The sequence below is a fragment of the Pipistrellus hanaki genome (genome assembly GCF_964339955.1).
Source record: "Pipistrellus hanaki genome assembly, chromosome: 5".
In the NCBI taxonomy this organism is placed as follows: domain Eukaryota; kingdom Metazoa; phylum Chordata; class Mammalia; order Chiroptera; family Vespertilionidae; genus Pipistrellus; species Pipistrellus hanaki.
This window is the reverse complement of record NC_140507.1, coordinates 44,146,201-44,165,944: the sequence shown is the minus strand read 5'-3', so window position 1 is coordinate 44,165,944 and position 19,744 is coordinate 44,146,201. Positions and strand designations below refer to the sequence as shown.

The 19,744-nt window shown below is 45.6% G+C and overlaps 2 protein-coding genes across 2 annotated transcripts in view; one reads left to right on the top strand and one right to left on the bottom strand.

Annotated features, from left to right (window-relative positions):
* Window positions 1–19,744, top strand: part of SETD7 (SET domain containing 7, histone lysine methyltransferase) — a 41,875-nt gene that overhangs the window by 6,192 nt on the left and 15,939 nt on the right. The window contains exons 2-4 of the mRNA XM_084884769.1: window positions 3,472–3,601; window positions 13,421–13,622; window positions 16,854–17,043. Of these exons, the coding sequence (XP_084740895.1) occupies window positions 3,472–3,601; window positions 13,421–13,622; window positions 16,854–17,043 (522 nt within the window). The remainder of the gene's footprint in view (window positions 1–3,471; window positions 3,602–13,420; window positions 13,623–16,853; window positions 17,044–19,744) is intronic.
* On the bottom strand, window positions 8,122–9,874 carry LOC311623068 (heterogeneous nuclear ribonucleoprotein M-like). The gene is given in 4 exon segments (XM_084884770.1): window positions 8,122–8,598; window positions 8,600–9,275; window positions 9,393–9,657; window positions 9,659–9,874. Coding segments are annotated over 4 exon segments (1,368 nt in total). The 5' UTR covers window positions 9,868–9,874; the 3' UTR covers window positions 8,122–8,380.

The window sequence follows — 19,744 nt, the reverse complement described above, 5'->3', positions numbered from 1 at the left end:
GAGGGAACACTTGGAAGGGGTAGGAACGCTGTTGCAAGTCCTGGTGGCCCTACAAGGACTATCTTCACAACAAACGGACCTGGGACCTGGGGCCTGGGCATACCTACCTATTTAGAGGTGCCTGGTTCCACCATCAGCAGGGAAGCAGGGCAGTGGGTAGGGAGGGTTCTGCTACCGTAGTTTCCCTTATCCAGAGAGAAAGGGAATGGAAAGACTTGGGGAAGGGGCATTCAGAGCCATTTATGTGCTTCCTGGGCAAGCCACATGGCATTGGCTTTCTCGACTACACGATGGGCACTTGGGAAATTGTCGTGAGGTTCACTTCAGGTAACAGGAAAGCACGTAACCCAATGCCAAATGCAGAGTGAGGAACACAGACTTTTTCCTTCTTTGTGCATCAGTTTCCTCTCCTTTAAATTGATTATTACCAACAAGACAGCTATCACCTGCTCTATTGTCCAGACGGCATCCGATCAAGACTCTTTCCAGACGTTCCGCTAGCACTGACGTGGGAAGGAGAGGTGAGGTGCAGCAACCCAGTCCCTTTCTTTCTTTGGAAAGTCTCTTTGCTGCTCTTGGTGTTTTATAGATTAAGTTCTACAGCGAGGATAACAGTTTCTGGCTATTAAACATCCACGGTGGAAGTCTTAAATGTTGACAACCCTTTATGTCTAGCTCCTGTTCATTGATCCTGCTCATTAACCACACCTCCTCCTTCCGGGAGAAAACAACAAACAGGCCAACCAGGGGTCCTGCGATGGGCTGACAGGGAGTTTCAGGACTTGATCACAACAAGCAACCTAACCCTTCAGAATGGTAGGGAAGTGTCAGGTGTCCAAGCACCTCCTTCTGATGCCACCGGAGAAATGACCATCATTCAGCAGCTCCTCTCTCCCTAGCAAGGTGCCTGGACCCCTCTTCACTGACCTGTCGAAAGAGGCATTGAAACAAGTAGCCCTCCTGGAGCGAGGCTGATCCTTCTACTTCCATCCCCATTGGGATCAGTACTGACCCTCCAATGCTTTTAGTGTGTTACATGACACTTTCCATCTTCTCTGCTATCTAAAGTCCACTGCTGATGGTGCATCTACAGTGTTTTATTCAGAAACTAAAGGCTTGGTACACGAAATTTGTGTGCGCAGGGGGGGGGGGGGGGGGCTCAGCCCAGCCTGCACCCTCTCCAATCCAGGCCCAATCCCCAGGGCCTAAACTGGCAGTTGGGGACATCCCTCTCACAATCCTGGACCACTGGCTCCTAACTGCTTACCTGCCTGCCTGATCACCCCTAACTGCTCACCTGGTCACTCTCAACTGCCCCCCCCCATTGGCCTTGTTGCCCCCAACTCCCCTCCCCCCCTGCCAACTTGGTCGCCCCATACAGCTTGCTTGTTCAGTTGTTTGGTCCCTCCCTAATCCCCCTGCTATCCTGGTCACCCCACGCAGCCTGTTCAGTTGTCTGTTCGGTTGTTTCAGTTGCAATGGTCAGTTAGGCTTTTATATATATAGATAGGACAGGCTATTGTGACTGAGGGAAGGAGGAAATGAATTTATTGGGAGTTTTGTTCCCCTTGATGTTCATGGTTATCATAATATTTCTCTTGATCTAAAGTAGAATAACAAAAATTAACTTTTGAAAGTCTGAAATATGTGAACTGTTTCTTTGGAGAAAGTATTCCAAAAAATTAGTAAATACTTCAATACAAGACTAAAATGAGTGTTCATACCTACATCAAAAAATAAACTGCTGGATTCATAGGAATGTGAATAGCTAAATTGAATTTGATCCCAACATTATTTCATAAAAGAAAGTGTTTAGCTGTACCTGTTTTTTAATGAAAATTTTAAAAGTAGATTTAACTTATATTGATGAGAGAAATGTCATTAGTAGATATTTAGAAGATAATTTTCCAAATTGTCATTGAATTATGTCACATACAGTTGGGTTTTGAACAAAAGAAAGTAATTATGGTTTATTTCCCTCCTGACCATTAATTTCCCGGCCCTTGGTAGGAAAAACAAAACAAAAACCTGTATGAGTGGAAAGGAACTACATAACTGTGATTTATTTAAGTAGCCACATTTTATTGCAATATATTTTCAGTAACAATCTATGCAGAGTCAGATGTAGAAATAAAATAGTATATTTGTCCATTGTTACTTTATGCTTACATAAGAATACAATAAAAATAAAGAGCTTTTTGCTTTTTTATAAGGGTGTTTACTTACCATCTCTTCCAAGCGATGATGTTCTTTTATCGCTTTAGAAGAAATCATTTTAGGAGACTAAAGTGTTCCTTGTGGTGATATGGTTTGTGCTTTCTTCTATGCCTGTGAGCCATCTGGAAGCCACATTTGAGTGTTTAATGTCCATGCACTGCCCACAGTTTTGAATGCTTTTGTATCTCTTCATCCATGACCCAGGTCATTCATTCACGAAAAAGCCACTAGGTTAATTACTGCCTTGGTTTGCACCCACCTCGGCAAAACCAGCTCACCAGAATGACTGGGGAGACTCTCATAAGTGAGGGGGCTCCCGGATTCTGCGAAATATGTAGATAATCATAAAATCCTAAACACTGACCACAAACATAAATGTTAGAATATAACAGTCTGTGACCCACGCAGAACCAGCATTTTAGAGATCACAGTATCAGAACTGCTGGGGATGTTCATGATCGCTGCTTAAATGGCCATGCGGCTGCTTCTCGCTGCATTTAAACATAAGCCCTCTGGACACCGTTATAGAGGAGATACGGCAAGGTCATTACTAAACATTCAAGGCTGGAAGATTTTGTAAAATGAAGCAGTAAGTTCAAGGTTAAGCTTAAGTTCAAGCTTAGAAGGACTCCGTTCCCATGTTAGCACAGTGAGGCATATAAACATCCGGGCAGTTTTAGAGGCATAGCCACGTCCCTTGTTTGAATGTAATGAACCACAGTGGGGTTTTCCCAGGTCCCCTCGGCTAGCAGCCCTCCACTTCATACTCTATTACATATAAAACCGTACTGAACACTAGTTCTAGCATTAGAAGACTCATTGCAGGGACAGGGTACCTGGCAATAGACTATCAAATGGTGTCATCTCAACTACATGTTGGCGAAGCATCAGTTTGGGCGCCTTCATTCCTAATTTGAGAAGTACCGGGTGGGGAAGTACTTGGTGAACGGAACAGGCGCTGCAGACTCTGTGACTGGTAAGAACGCCCAGTCCCCGCGAAAAGACAAGCTTATTTTCAGTTCACATCTGAATGAGTCCAAGTCCCTCCATCGTAGACCCGCCGTTCATAAAGGGCACAGAACAGTCAGGTCGATACGGCTGATGCAGGCGAGGCGAGCAGCCTTTGCTCTCTCCCCTGGAGCAGGGAAGGGACCCTTTGGCTGCTCAGGGGTCTTGCTGGCCGCTTCTGTGCTCCGATGTATCAGTGGGGGCACATGCAGATGGTAAGGTTGGCCTTTGATTCCTTTCCTCCAGGGCACCTGGATGACGATGGATTGCCGCACGGGTTCTGCACGGTCACCTACTCCTCCACAGACAGATTTGAGGGGAACTTCGTCCATGGAGAAAAGAACGGACGCGGGAAATTCTTCTTCTTTGACGGCAGGTAGCGCTCACGGTTTTGTTTTATTTCATTTGGGGGAGGGCACCAAATCACTTCTTTGAAAGGGTGATTCACATGAAAGAACTTAAGTGGATGTTTGGGTAACAGCTTCAAGACAAAGTAATAGTGAGCCCAACATGCATGCATGCACCGCTGTGGGGACCAGGGAAGTCACCCGTGGTTATGGAGAAGCCAGCGAGCATAAGGCTTAGCTGTCATCACTGCCTCCTAGGGTGTGCTTGTCCAAGGGATGCTCTGCAGTGCCGGTTCGAGGGCCCCCATCTTACACAAGTTGGTTAGGTGGTCACCCATTTCTTTGATAGATTTCACCTGCTCATTCGGGTAATGAGTCTCAAGGACGTGACACCGTGGGCTCATTTGTGTCGGGGGCCGGTTGGTGCAGTTGCAGCAGTGACTGACACTCTTTTTTCCAAGTGTTCCACACACTCCGTGCCTTAGCCGGCTCTCCCAGACCTCAGGGTCCGGTTTCTTGCTATCCTGAGGGAAGATTCAGCCACCTCGTTGGTTCTGCAGCTTTGCCCATTTCTCAGCCTGCTCCTTTCCCTCCTGGGATCGCTCAGGGAAATGGAGAGGTAGACATAGGAGGTGTACAGCTCGGGCCTCACAGTGCTGGAAAGCTTGTGTTGAGATAGCTGGTCTTTATGTGAGGTGCCTGGATGCTGACGTCAGCACCCGTGTTCTCTGTGTTCTGCCTCTAGTTAAAGGGTTCTCACAGCAGCCGTCTGTTCACTGTGCTCGCCCCTCCTGCGTGCGGGCGCTGTGGGGCAGGAGCGGCTCGCCCTTGGGTGAGGGCTGCAGTGACTGTGGGCCTTCCCTCTTTCGAGAGGAGGTGGGGTTGCCGGGGCTCAGCTTTGCAGCAGTGACTTTTAAACCATGTCAGCTTAGAAACAACGAGTGGCCACGTGGCTTTGCCGAGCATTCAGAGGAACGAGAGGCACAAAGGGCTGGATATTGCAGAAATGGGTTTCGCTAACACCGTCATGGGGTTCCACCGGATGTGGCCCCACTCCCTCAGCGCCTGGCACTGGTGACAGCCTGCAGCTCCTCGCCCTTGGAGTTCCTCTGGAAGGGAGATGTCCAGGCTGACCACTGAAGGGTGAGCACAGGGACCGGCTTGTGACCCAGAATCCCTTTTCCATAGATGGAGCAGGTGGCTTTTGAAGATATTAACAGTTCCTCAGACTGTCAATTATCTGAATTAAGGAGGGGTGAGAAAAGCAATAAAAACCCATCTTAGAGCTCTTGTGACATGTTACTTTATTTATTTTAAATATGTTTTATTGATTTTTTACAGAGAGTAAGGGAGAGGGATAGAGAGCTAGAAACATCGATGAGAGAGAAACATCCATCAGCTGCCTCCTGCACACCCCTTACCGGGGATGAGCCCCCAGCCAATATACATGCCCTTGACCAGAATCGAACCTGGCACGCACACACACAAACACACACACACACACTCCCTCCCTCCCCCCTCCCGCCTCCCCCCAGCGAAACCAACGCTCTAGCCACTGAGCCAAACCGGTTTCTGCATGACATGCTAATTTAATTAGTCATTCCAAACTTCTCTTTCCCATTACCCCAGACCCCACCCCACCTTTATTTATTTGTTTGTTTGTTTGTTTGTTTGTTTGTTTGTTTTAGCAGAGCTTTGCTTACAGACTACCATGTTGAATGGGGGGAGAGTTTGCTCGCTTGCTTTTCCTCTGCTTTGAGTCGCTGGTGGCTACGTGAGCCCTCCCTTGGAGGACTCTTTTAAGACTTGGTATCAGTGCTTTCTTCTCCCAGGACCCCGCCCCCTGCCAGAGGGACACCTTTCCTGTTCCTCCTTTCCCTATTTCCATAGCAGTGCACTCACTGCTGTCTTCTGGAAAGTAGCTCTTTACCTCCTGCTGCAGTTGTTGTTTGATCCATTTCGCAAATGTAAGTTATAGAAATGTCTTGCTTCGCCCACAGGACAGCAGTTTCCTTTAGGGCAGAATCTTGTCTGTTTCCTCTTCTGGGCTTCAAAGCACTTTCCCTTAATTTAATACTTAAAAAAATTCTTGCTGAATGAGCGTGGGAGCTGAGTGAAAGTAAAAGTTACCCAGAACACACACACACTCACTCACACACTCACACACTCACTCATGCTTTAAATCTGGTAGTTTGATAAGCAGAGTTGACTGACTCCAGGAAAACACAGTCCAGCAGGTTTGGTTAGTTGTCCATGTTAGCTTGGTTGGATTTAGGGTTGGTTACTGGGTTGTTTCACAGACTAGACTAAGCTTCCAAACCAGTGTGCCCACAATGAGCCGCATGTTAGTTAGTTCCAAAGTATTAGTCCCTCTACCTTGGGACCCTGAGTGGGGCCCGAGACTCCCTGAGCACCTCCCTTCCTCTGTCACAAAAGTCACCACTGTTGGCAGAAATTTCAAGCTAGTCACTTTTTTTTTTTATCACAAAGTATAGAGACAGATTTAGATGGAGACCTTCTAATGTTATGTAAAACCTGAACTCAGGTGTGTGATTTTTTTTTAAAACCAACTTATTGAGGTATGATTCACATGCAGAAAACTGTATGTATTTAATGTCTACAGCTTGGTGAGTTTGAAGTTAAACATATGTCCATGAAACCATCCCCATAATCGGTGCCATTAGCTGGATGTGGCTCTGGCTTGTGTAATGTTAGGGAATCGTGTGTTGTTTTCAGCCTGACTGCGAGACGGAGATGAGTTAATTCATTCCATCTTATTATTGTTATGTTATTGTTGCTTCCCCTTCCCTGCCAATTAGATTTCCAAGTATTATTTCTTGTTCCTGACGTTACTGTCTTGTGCCCATCCTGTTCTGAAGTTGATTTGCTGCATTAATGTCTCCGGCTAAGAGGGCTCCTTGTAGTTTATCAATTGTCCAGGTAACCTGGTTGAGGCTGCCCACCCGCTGAGCCACCGGGAAAGGCTGACGGGTTCCAGGGGACAGATCCATGCAGGACTTCTTGTGTTGGCTTTTGAGAAAGTGCTTGGTCACATTGCAGAGAAACTGGAGTGGGAACGGACTGCTGAAGTCATGTCCTCCAGCCTCCCACACAAGGAAGAAAAAGTCCTTCTCCGTTCCTGACAGTCATCCAGCTTTTGTTGGCACCAGACGCAACAAATACATTCATCTGTGTCCTAATAAACAGTCTGATGAAGGCAAACATTTTTGTGACACTCGAGGAGAAAGGGGGTGGAGAAGATGGGTAACTTTGAATACCTGTCACTCAATCTGTGCAGTCGGTTTTATAATATGATTTCACCTATGGAGAACCTAAGGCATGTAGTGGGTAGCTAACTTGCCCAAGGTCCCCATTAGGAAGGGTTGGAGGTGCAAGTCAATCCAAGGTGAGCTCTGGTGCAGAGCCACCTCCTTCTTATTACATCAGCACCCTCCTCTAACCAGAGCAAGGACACTCCTCTGATCTTGACGGCCTCTCTTCCACGCTTCAACTTTACTGGAGGTCGCTCATCAGCTATAATTTTTCAAAGGATCCTGGGGTGAAGTCAGTGATGTTCCTGCAGGTCGGAGCCTAGCAGTTGGATGGGAGGTTACTCTGAGGAGCAGCTCAGAGGAGCCCTGTTCTAGCGAGCTGGCCTCTTCCTCGTTGATAAAATGGGGATAGTGACACCTACTGCTCAGAGCTGTTGTGAAGACTGGAGAGAAAACCTGCCAGGAACTTGTAGATGGGAGGGCACCAGGTAGGCACTCACCGGGAAGTATGGATTTCTTGTTTCTGTTGCCGTGGATCTGCATGTTCCCAGCTTTGTGGAGATCCAATGGACACAACACATGTAAGTTTAAGGTATACAGTGTGATGATTTGATACACACATATATTGAGAAACTAGAGGTGCGGTGCGCAAAATTGGGGTGTGGGTGTGGTCCCTCAGCTCAGCCAATGCCTTCTCACAATCCAGGACTCCTCGGGATTTCCGATTGCTGGTTTACATGCCTAAACCGGCAGTCGGACATACCTCTCCCAATCCGGGATGCTGACCATACTTTTCATACAGGTGAAAGGCATCTTGCTGTTGTAAGGGCAGCTAAATTTTTTTGCCCTGATTATAAAAAGTAGTACATAACATGATCCTTCTGAGGTACTATTACCATTTTCCCCTTCTTATGGGTGGAAAAACTGAAGTAGAGAGAAGTTAAATAATTGGTTTTGTCACACAGTTGTAAGTGTCAGAATCAGGGCTGACCACAAAATGTGCAAGCCAGAGTCCATGCATGTCATCGCTGCATCATCCTGCTTTTTCAGTGTTAGAGTAGCCTTGCCAAGTTTTAATTTTTAAATCTAAGATACCGTTCCCAATATTTAGGATAGGGTCCCTAGGCCTGGCCAGTGATCAGGGCTGAACTGTGCATAATGCCCCCAAGGCATTCTTATATTTTATCATTATTGTTGTTACTGTTATTATTAGCCGGTAGCAATGACTAGCAGAGTTTTCTTTCTTTCTTTTTTTTTTTTTTTTTTTTTTTTTCAGCTTTCAGGAACTGGTATTTATTATCAAAGTCATATTTGATGTCAACAAGATGCCACAACTACAAAAAAAATTGCGCACATTGCAATCTCAATGCAAACAGTCAAATGGAACCCCAGTCATTAAAAAAGTAATTCAAATTACCCCAAAAAGCAACTGAATTTTTTAAACATCTTTATACATCCAGCCAACAAATTAAAATGGTTAACAAGAAAAAATACAAATTCAGAGGTCTGGTATCGATGTTTAAAAAAGGCAACTGCTTAAGCATTTCTATCGATTCGAACATCAATCTCTCGGCCACTCAGCTTCATCCCATTCATCATCCGGCAGGCTCTCTCAGCCACCTCTGGAGATTCAAACTTAACCACACCGCACCCCTTGGACTTCCCATTCTCCATCTTGATGTCCGCATATAGCACGTGGCCACATTCGTTGAATTTGTCCTTTAGCATCTTCCATGTAAAATCAAATGGGAGCTCCTCCCTGCTTTGCAATGATCTCTCCTCTCTTCGGTGCATTACTTAGGATTTCCATTCCTCTGCCAAGGGGCTCTCCAAAGCTTCGAGACATTCCCATCTCGTTTCTGGCAAAGTTTCTTTCAAATCCTCCACCCATGCCACGCTCCATCTCGTTTATTCTGCCCATGTTCATTCCAGATCCAAATCGACCCATGTTTTCCATACCACCACCAAAGGGACCCTCCATGCCTCCCATTTTATTTATTCCAAATCCTATGCCTTCCATTCCCATTCCTGCAGGTCCTATATTTCCCATGCCAATGCCTTTATTTAGGTGATTGGCATCGATAGGCTGCCCTCCTGGTCCTAACCCCATGCCAATACCACCAAGTCCATGGGGAAGTTGTTGTGGACGCTCAGGAGGGAAAAAGTCTCCCTTTGGTAAGGCCCTCTCATCCATTTTCACGTGCATTGGTCTATCAAATAGCAGTTGTCCATTAAACATAGATATAGCTTGCACAGCTTCAATGGACTGTTCAAAAGTAACAGTGCCTATTCCACGACTTTTTCCATCTTTATCCTCAAGAATGTCTGCCCGGACCACCACACCAGCCATACTAAAAACTTCCTTCAGTTTCTTCCAGCCAACTTTATAATCCAGATTTGCTACAAATACTGTGCTTTCAAGTCTTCCAGCCTGTAATGCATGGATAATCTCATTTGGGATGCTAGGATTATTTAGGATACTGGGTGGGATATCAATGATTCCTGGGCCACCTGGTCCCATACCCATCCCACCAGTCGTAGCCATCACCTTTTGCATTGCTCTCCTGGCATGTTCACCATCAGGATCTTCTTTGACTTTCAGTGGCCTTCCACTCAGACTATGCTTGTTTAGAACTTCGGCAGCTTTTTTCATGCTCTCTTCCATCTTGAATTCAACAACGGCACATCCCCTTGACTTTCCTTCAGCGTCCATTAAGAGCTCCACGTATGTTACCTCACCAACTTTTTCTTTAACCAGGTCTTTAAGTGACTGCCATTTCACATCAAAAGGTATGTTTGTAATGAAGGCTCTATCTTTTGGTTGGGTTGGCATATGGCTCAAAGCGATTGCCCCCTCTTTTTATGTTTTTCTCCTTTCTCTTCTCATTTTGAGTAGGTCGTTCTCCTTCCCCTTTCGGACCCGGAACCCCGTTGCCGCTTGGCGCGCCAAGCGCGCCGCTCTCCCCCTCCATTTTGGGCTCCGTCGCTGCCACCTCGGCCGCCGCCTCGACCCCTGCCGCCATTTTCTCCGCGTCTCAGAGTTTTCTTATGATTTGTTTTTCGAGAGCAAAACTGAATCGTCTCTCGAATATTTCAATGTCATCTTGAGCCTTTTTAAGAATCAGATCCTACAGACTCATAGATCTTCCATTGAAGGCCATCGGCACAATACACGAGGGTGGCATGGTGGCGCTCCCTTCGGCTGCTGCTCACACCCTGGAGGAGGCTGGGGCTTCTGGTCAACGGGGTCCCGGCAGATGGTCAGGGTTTGTGGGTTTGTTGTTGACCTTCTTCTTCTTCACTTAGTTTTAAATATTCTAAGACAGGGGTCCTCAAACTTTTTAAAGTGGGGGCCAGATCACGGTCCCTCAGAGAGCTGGAGGGCCGGACTATATGAACTACTAATTCCTACTGTAACACCTCCGCTGCGCTCACTGCCCAAAAAACCTGGCGGGCCGGATCAGACTCCTCTGCGGGCTGCATGTGGCCGTAGTTTGAAGACCCCTGTTCTAAGAGGTCATATACACTGGCATATAAAACAATTCCTAAGACAATGCTTTTTAGAAGAATCACAGTTTAATTTGGTTATGGCTGGGAAATTAAAGTGGAATTGTGATTCAATTTAAATTTCCCTCTTGGTTCTCATATGGCTATGCTGCCTGGGGAAGGAAGGGAGCTCACTGGGGGAAGAGAACAGGGGTAATGCCTCATGTGGTAGAAAAACCAGTTAGACCACAAACCCATAAAGGAAAGGCCAACACTGTTATGTGTTCTACAACCACGTTTGTGTATTCAGATATTAAAGAGGATTTTAAAATGAATGCAGTAATATTTGGCTGGAATGCAAATGTGTCTGTCTAGGTAAAAGGGAATGTGACCATACATTTTTTTTTTTTTTTTCTGACTGTGTCCTCCGGGATTTTAAGAGTTTTGTCACATAGGTTTTACGGGAAGAAGCAAGGAAAGCACGGTTTGGAAGCAAAGATGCACAGCCATGCACGGGAGCCAGTACACAAACTAGAGTGAGCAAGGGTTCGAGGGCAGGCGTCAGCACACTTTTCCTGTACAGGGCGAGATCGTCCATATCTTAGGCTTCTCGGGCCACCAGCAGTCTCTGTTGCAACTCTTCGGCTCTGCTGTTGCAACACGCAAGCAGCCACAGAGGATCCGGGAAGGAATGTGCGTGGCTGTGCTCCAGCAGAACTGTATTTACAAAAACAGGCAGCCGGCCGTGGCTTGCCAATCTCCTCTGGAGGAGGAAAGAACTGGAAAGAAAGGTTAGTGCCTTCAGCACCCGGCTGAGAGGCTTTTCTTTTATTTCCTGCGTGAGGGAGGGTTTCAGAGCCCTGTCGTTTTCATGGCTCTGGAGTGCCTGGCGCAGAAACGTGCCCCTTTTGTCTTCAGATGCCATCCAAGCCGCCATAAATATTTGCCAAGGAAGTGAAGCTGTCTCCTCGGGCAGGTGCTGAAAGTCGTGCGGTTTGGTGTTGCTCTCTCCACTGACTCGAGAATTGGCATGTGGGCTGCTTATGTCACTTGGGTTGGGAGGAAATAGCAGGACATTGTTAAGAATCTGGTCAATCTGGTTGCCATGTTTAGCCATAAAAATCCAGGGTAGCCAGTGAAAGTGGCATTTCAGATAGACAACTTATCGGAGTGTTGCCATGTCCCATTCAATATTTGGGACATACTATGTTTACTAAAAATGTACTTGTTGTTTATCTAAAATTCAAATGTAACTGAGCGTCCTAAAATTTACTCCAGCAAGTCTAAAGATGAAGATCAAGGATGAAAGAGTTTTCTGCAATATTTATTGCATCATTATGCCAGTTGATTAATTATCCTTCACCAAGGTTGTGTGGGTTTTTTTAAATTGTGGGGAGTCTAATGACAGTCAAATCTCATTAATTCCAACTTTGCTGATTTAGAATTTTTGATGGCTTACACAAGGGTTCTGCTAAAGTGCACCCATTAGTCATTCATAGTACAAACAAACCCGAGAGAGAACTATTTATCTCCTTGGGATACTACAGATAGTGAAATTGCAATGTAATCAGAGGCCATTGTTATTTGGACTGTACTTTTCATTTAATAATTACAGATCATTCTGTCATCTATTACAGCAAGACAGGACTTTACCAGACACGTCAGATGCAGCTGCCTCAGTCCCCACGGCCCCTTGCATCCACCTGTCATGGGTACACAGTCCCTTGGGCTCTCTCGATTCTACAGTCTAGAATAGGGGTGTCGAACTCAATCAGAGAAGGGGCCAAAATCTAAAATCCAGCCTAAATCGCGGGCTGAATGGTTTACTGAACAGTCATAAACTGACAATGTCATAAACTGACAGCGGAGTGCAGTGATGACAGCGCGGTGCGGGCCACATTGCAAGGCCTGGCGGGCTGGATTTGGCCCGCGGGCCTTGTGTTTGACACATGTGGTCTAGAACCTCAAATACCATTCGCTACTTAGAAAGCACCTTATAAATGGTGGTTGGTTGTATTCATGAGTGAATGCTAATGACAACATGTTACAATAATCAAACTGTCTGTGTTGCTAAATATCTTACAGTTTAAATTTTAAAAATGATTTGAGTTGGTCTTCCCCCTTACTCCGAAGTTCAGATCACAAAGGGATTCTTGGTAAAGTTAGTTTCATTACACACTGGCCTGTGGTACGCTAGCACTGAGAACATACTATTGAAATTTTGAAATTGTTTTATGAGGAGAGAGAGAGAGAGAGAGAAAAAGAGAGAGGGGGGAGGGGGCACTTGCAAAGCCATCCTGAGCACCCTTCTGAGCATTCTTCTACTCTCAGACTATGGGTCTCAAACATGAGCAGGCTGCTAAGGATGTTGGCAAGCTTTAGCCTGCCGTTTTCCTTAGTTGCCCCATTTTCCATGATCATGAACACACACACACACACACACACACACACACGCATGCATGCACGCACAAATACATTTCTGTATATCTTCCAAAGAGATGAAAGGGAAATGCAACTCCTCATAAAAAGAGAGAGAGGGGGGAGGGGATTCTTTGGATTGGATACCCATAATGGCAGTCGCTGACAAATAATACATTAATAATTTAAAACAAACATGTAGACATTAACACATTCTAAACCACATCTGTAATATTAGAGACCACTACATACAAGCCAACTGCAAGACCCTTGAGTCTACCACTCCTGAGGGCAGTGAGGCCTGAGTGGCTTACACGTGGGCCAGAATGGCTACGGCCAGGCCACAGTTGGCATCCGGTCTTGGAGACATTCTCGGAGGAGGCCTGTTCTCAGGCTCCATCTGTGGCTTCTTTCTTGTCCATCTCCTCCAGCAGAGAAAAGGGAGTGACAGGAACCAGGAGGCTGGCAATGCAGTCTCCCTCTCTGCTGCTAGACCTTCGCAGTATCTTCCCTAGCAGCCCAGCAGCCTTCTGGAGGTTGTGCCGAGTACAGGTCCGTGGTTTTCAGAAGTGATCCTTTCTTTTTGTCCTGAGCTGACACAGAGCGTGATCCTTTCTTTTTGGAGAGTTGAGTCACAGCCTGACGATCCCTTTTGTTCTCCTTCTCTCACAGCACCCTGGAGGGGTATTACGTGGACGATGCCCTGCAGGGCCAGGGCGTTTACACCTACGAGGACGGGGGAGTTCTCCAGGGCACCTATGTGGACGGAGAGCTCAATGGTCTGGCCCAGGAGTACGACACAGACGGGAGGCTGATCTTCAAGGGACAGTATAAGGATAACATTCGGCACGGCGTGTGCTGGATATATTACCCAGTAAGCCCTGCGACTGCTCATTTTGCTGGAAAGTAGCATGCTTTAAGACAAAGCTTTGTCTCTTCACAATGAAGAGTCAAACGCATTCTCTTCGTCAGAAAATGTGGAGCTGTGAAACTTGAGAGCGAAGCCAGGAGTGTGGGAGCTATGTCCTCTCACTGTCACTCCCTCCGACTGAGGTTGTCGGCCCTTCCGTCTACTAGGAATTCCTTTTCAGCATTGTTTTTGGAAAAGAGTGATTAATCATGATTAAAGCAAGTTGAGACAAATTGGTTGCTTTATGTTATGAATAAAGATGAAACTATATTATTTCTTAAAATATTTCTTTGATACAGTATAGAAAGAGATGGTGGACTATTTCGCTGTTGCATTTAATTTTATTCCATTGCTCAGATGTCAGAACTAAGCCAGCCATTCCTCATCTTTTTGGAGTTTACTAACGCAAAAAGATGTGGCAAAATCTCTGGTTGGGAATGAATACTCTTATCTGTTGTTTGCATTTCAAATATCCCATCTGTTGTTGTTGAATTTCCAGAAAATTTTTCAGAAAATAGACCTTAGAAAATATTTTATCTAATGTTTTATTTTGTCCAGAGCTTCAGTCAAAATACATTTTTTTCTTACTCTGAACTCTATCTTCTTATGATTAAAAAGTATTCATACAAGTTGTCTGTTACATGTGTAAGAAGAAAAGTAGTCCCAGTAAATCTACTTACAGATTTTTGTTCTTAAAATAGAAGTTATGTTCTAGAAACCGGGCATAAGGATAGAACATGTAAAAAAAAAAAAAAAAAAAAAATTATAATTACTGAAGCCTTTACACACGCTCTTGGTGGGACCTGCAATAGGTCAGAAGTCCTTTAGCTCCTGCCTGGAAGCGACAGAAAGAGGGACGGGTAGAGAGACACACTGTCCCGCTTCAGAAGTAGGTAGAGTGGGTATCTTGCTGCCGATGTGACAAGGATTTTTGAAGCCGGAAAAGTGGGCTGCCCTTCCCTGCGTGTGGATGGGAACTGGAAGACGCAAACTATGGGTTAGCAGGTTCTCCTGCTCCCTGTCGTTTTACTTGTGACTGTGATCAGTTAAGTCCCTGGGGACATCCAAATTGCACTAAGTGAATAGGCCTACCTTACTCCACGCAGTTGCATTTTGAAACCTAAAGGCGCAGCTACGTTTTAGCCTTATCCTCTTATTAAATGCCAAGAGAAGACTCTGCCTTCGCAAGGAAGCTCTGGAGAGTGACGAGCTTGCAAACGAACTTTTGGTTGACAACACTTTCCCTCTCTCTGGTGTCGGTTGGCAGTGGGGGATGCTAATGCCATCCCTGGGCTCTAAGAAACAGGTGTAAGTGGCAGGGATGTGGGCTTTGTTATGGCAGCGTGGGATTGGCGACGAGGTGTGGGCTTCTGCCTTACCCTCTGAACTGGGCACGAGGATCAGCCGCAGACAGAGCAGCTAGGAAGCTGTAGGTTTCCCTCGCCCAGGGGAGGAGGGCTTGCTGCTGTTAACCCCTCACCCAGCAGCGATGTGGGTGTCCAAGGGTGTCAGAGGGGAGGGGTTGAGCAACCCTCCCTGCCACAGCAGAGGAGAAAGCTCTGGTGACACAGAGTCCAAGCAGGAGCAAGGGGAGGAGAAAACAATGATTCTCCCTGCAGTATTTATAAGCTCACGCTAAGGACAGTTTCTTTCTTTCAAAATTTTACCTTGAAACAGTGATGCAGGGTTTTTAATTAAAAATTCATAACCCCTTTAGGAAATAAAAATTGCTGCTTTATCATTCCAGGGAAAAAATCACTTGCCTCCAAAACCAGATGCTTAAAGCATTTATGGGGGGGGGGGGCGGGGAGAATAGTGAGACCCTCGCAAGACAGAATAAATAGCAATGCTGGCTTTTATTCATTTCAGCTCATTGGAAGCACAAACACCCTAACCCCCGTCAGCTCAGTCATCGCTGAAAGCCTGAAGACAGGTTTTGCCAAAAGTACCATTCTCGTTATGCTGGGTTGTTAAAAAGTGACTCGGGAGGAGAAAGAGCAATGCTATATCCCTGATGCACCTTCTATCCGGGACAAACGCTTCTAAGCACTGTTCTTTGTATGGAAGTGCTGGGTTCGTTTTTTTTTAATTCATAACCTTTTTTCTCCAAAGAGCAATTAGACTTCAGGGAACCGTACACCATGTACCCGCCACTACTTCCTCCCTCTGGCTCTCAGGAAGAGCAGCATGGGGGTCACGCAGAAGTCACCCTACATCACTGAGCCCTGGAACCTCCACCTTGGGGACATCACCCATATCCTGGCATTCCTGTTGTTATGTCAAACCCACCAAGGTCTTAGATTTTCAAAGTCACACCATCAGGACCTTCTGAGTGGCAAAAACATAAATTAAATAAAAATCTCTTGCACCTTTAGATTATTTTTTTAGATTTGGGAGACATCCCAGTTCAATTCTAAAAGTATTTATGGATCACCTACTGTGTCCCTGGCACGTCCCTGGCACTTCCCAGGATGTAGAATTCTGACAGCCTCTGCCCTAAAACATTTAATGACCCTTAAGAAGGGAGTAAGTGGCAGTTAAAGAGGACACGCAGCTGGCTGCTCTCGGAGGAGGAGGCCCACGGGAGCCGTAAACAGAGAAGAATGGGGGGAAGACAGTGATGGGGAAGCGAGTGCAATTCCGTTGATCTTTTTTTCACTGTTTCTTCTAACTCCAAAAGTTATCCAGAAGTCCCTTTACTTGTCTCTTAGAAAATGCAGCCAGCTCTTCACTCATGCACACTAAATTAATTCTTAAGTACATTTGAACTAAAGATGCTCTTAATTGACCAGAAATATCTGAAACTCAACATTGAGGAGATGGTATGGACAGTAGGTAAGACTCACCACATCTGATCATGGCCCCAAGCAGCACGGAGTTCTATGTCCTTTTATTGCTTGTCACTAATATTGCAAACAGGACATATTTGGTTCTTAGATAACAGACCAGGATGGAGTATCCGTAACTTGTCCCGGATCATCAGGTGCCTCAGCCTCTGCCGCTCTGACTCGGGTTTGTGCTGTTTGTTCTGTGGGGCTGGATGTGTTTCTCACTCCTGTGAAGAGCTCTGAGTCCTTACTAGGGTCCATATTCGCGCTATTCACTGTGGGAGTGCCCAAGAGAAATTTCCTGAAACGCGTGTCACCTGGATCAATACTCTATGTAATTTTTCTGGATTTTGGTTTCTCCCGTCAGGATGGAGGCAGCCTGGTAGGGGAGGTAAACGAAGACGGGGAGATGACTGGAGAGAAGATAGCTTATGTGTACCCGGACGAGAGGACCGCACTGTACGGGAAGTTCGTTGATGGGGAGATGCTGGAAGGAAAACTGGCTACCCTGGTGTCTACTGAGGACGGCAGGCCGCACTTTGACTTGATGCCTGGAAGTAAGTTGAATGGGCCCTATGTGGGCTGCTCTACTGCCAGAGCAGGTGGTTAGGGCGGGTTTGAGAGAAGTTTGTTTCTTTGTCTGGTCCCCTCAAACGGTGTATCTCCAATCCACGTTAAGTTATAAGAAGAAAAAAGCAGACCAGATAATAAATGTGGGCATTAGTAGGCCTCAATAATCGTTAGGTATTTATGATCTGAAGAGACTCTCTAAAGGAAGGTTGTCAAACATAGAAATTCTAGCCGAGACCGGTTTGGCTCAATGGATAGAGCGTCGGCTTGGGGACTGAAGGGTCCCGGGTTCGAATCCGGTCAAGGGCATGTACCTTGGTTGCGGGCACATCCCCAGAAGGGGGTGTGCAAGAGGCAGCTGATTGATGACTCTCTCTCATCGATGTTTCTAGCTCTCTATCTCTCTCCCTTCCTCTCTGTACAAAATCAATAAAATATATTTAAAAAAAAAAAAAAAACATAGAAATTCTAGCATTTTGCATTGAGGTCCAACTTGGGTTGTCTTAAATGTATCCTTTTTTAATCTTTGTTTTTATTTTAAGTTAAAAATTAAGGCCATCTGAATGCAATTGGGGGAGGGAGGCGTCTGGATTGGATCTTGGTACAGAAAAAGGACATTAGTGGAAAAACTGGTCAAATATGAATAAAGCCTGGAGTTTAGTTAATAATAATGTAGCTATGTTGGGGTTTTAATGTGGACAAATTTGTACAGGGTAACATTTTAAAAAAAAAAAAGAAAAAAACAAAAACAAAAACAAAACACTAACATTAGGCCAAAACAGGTTTGGCTCAGTGGATAGAGCATTGGCCTGCGGACTGGGGGGTCCCGGGTTCGATTCCGGTCGAGGGCATGTGCCTTGGTTACGGGCACATTGCAGGTGGGGGGTGTGCAGGAGACAGCTGATCAATGTTTCTCTCTCATCAATGTTTCTGACTTTCTATCCCTCTTTCTTCCTCTCTGTAAATAAAAATAAAAAAATAATAAACTAACATTAAGAGAAACAGTGAAGGGCATTGGGAACTCGCTGTGCTATATCTGCAACTTTTCTGTACATTTAAATCATTCCAAAATCAAAAACACTTTTAAGTGAAACAGAAGTCTTTAGACTTCAGATTCTAATATCTGCTCTTCACATATGTTCTGAAAGGAGACAGCATCCTAATGTTTAAAAATGAGGAGACTTGGGCAAGAGGATCTCACCCAATTGGTGATGCAAATTTTAAAAACTCAGAAGTGGAAGCATTTTTAGTGGCAAGATCCTTGAACTTAAGAGTCACTTTATTTGCCAAGAGGGTAAAGGGGGTCAATTATATGGTGATGGAAGGAGACTAGACTTTGGTTCATGAGTGTAGTCCTGCAACTTACATAAAGTTATTAAACAATATTATCCCAATAAATTTAATTTAAAATGTTTATAAAATAATAAATAATGACAATGGGGAAATGTCACCTAATTTGAGTCTTAGCTCCAACATTTACTGTATTACAATATATTCTTGGGGAAGTTATTTGCATTTGTCTTTTCAGAACCTGATTCTTCATTATGAAATGCAGATCTTGGCACCTACCATAACACATCATAATGAAAGGTCTTGTTATTACATTCTTCTTGGTATTAGTAAGAAACAGATTTTGGGAAGCAAGAGTGATCATTCTCAGGGGAATGATGGTTTTTCTTAGAACTCGTGGTTGCAAGTAACAAACACCCTCTTCAAACTAACTTAAGGCCAAAAAAAGGAGGGGCGGGAGAAGGAAGGAAAGAAAAGGGGGACAGAAGAGGAGGAGGAGGGGGGAGGAAGAGGTGGAAGAGGGAGGGGAGGAGCGTAGTGTTTGCTGGCAAGGTCTGCAGGCCTCAGCTCTTTAAAGGACTGTTGAACAGTTTGAGTATCAGGAGGGTCAGGACCAGGGCTGCTTTGCACAGGTCTCTGATGTTGTGTTCTGCCACTGTGTTTCTCCTCACTGCCTCATTCAGCTACCTTTGCTGAACTGCTGACTAGCCCATGGGTCTTGGATCTTGTCTTACAGGGTCTAGTGGCCACCTGGCCCAGCAGTTGGGGGAGGACAAGTTCAATGGAATGCACACCTCTCACCTGAAACTTCCGGTCTGCCTCCCCCCGACCTCACCGCCATCCCTTTCCTCTTTAGGTTTCTGTAACCACTGACTGCTTCTGGGGCTCCACGGGGTTCTTGCTGATTTCCTCATTATGCCCCTAGCTGGAACTTCTCTCCATCTCTTCTCCTCTGCACGTAGGAATCCCTGTCCCTGGCTATTTCCTGTTCGAGCTTTAAGTCTTGGCTCATTTCTTAGAATTAATGTTGGTCAAGTGAATGAATGGCTTACGCAGAGGTCCTAGTGTGAACTATGGAGGAAAGTAGGAACCGTGAAGGATGCCGTTGTCCGCCTGGAGCATCACCCTGCCGAGGGGAGCGGAGGAAGGGATGGCCAGGGTTGGAAAAGGTGGCATCCTGTCCTTGAAGAGGGAAGAGATGTTACTCCCGTCTGCATCGGCACAGCCCCTAACACTGTGTTTCATATGTGGTTGCGCTTGGTCCGATTGTGATGAAAGTGTTAGTCCAAGGAGAGGAAATGGAAATTCGTGGGAGGATATTTGCACATGGAACACATATGCCACAGAAAAGTGGTTCGGTTTTTTGTTGTTTTTTATTTTTTATTTATTTTTTTTAAT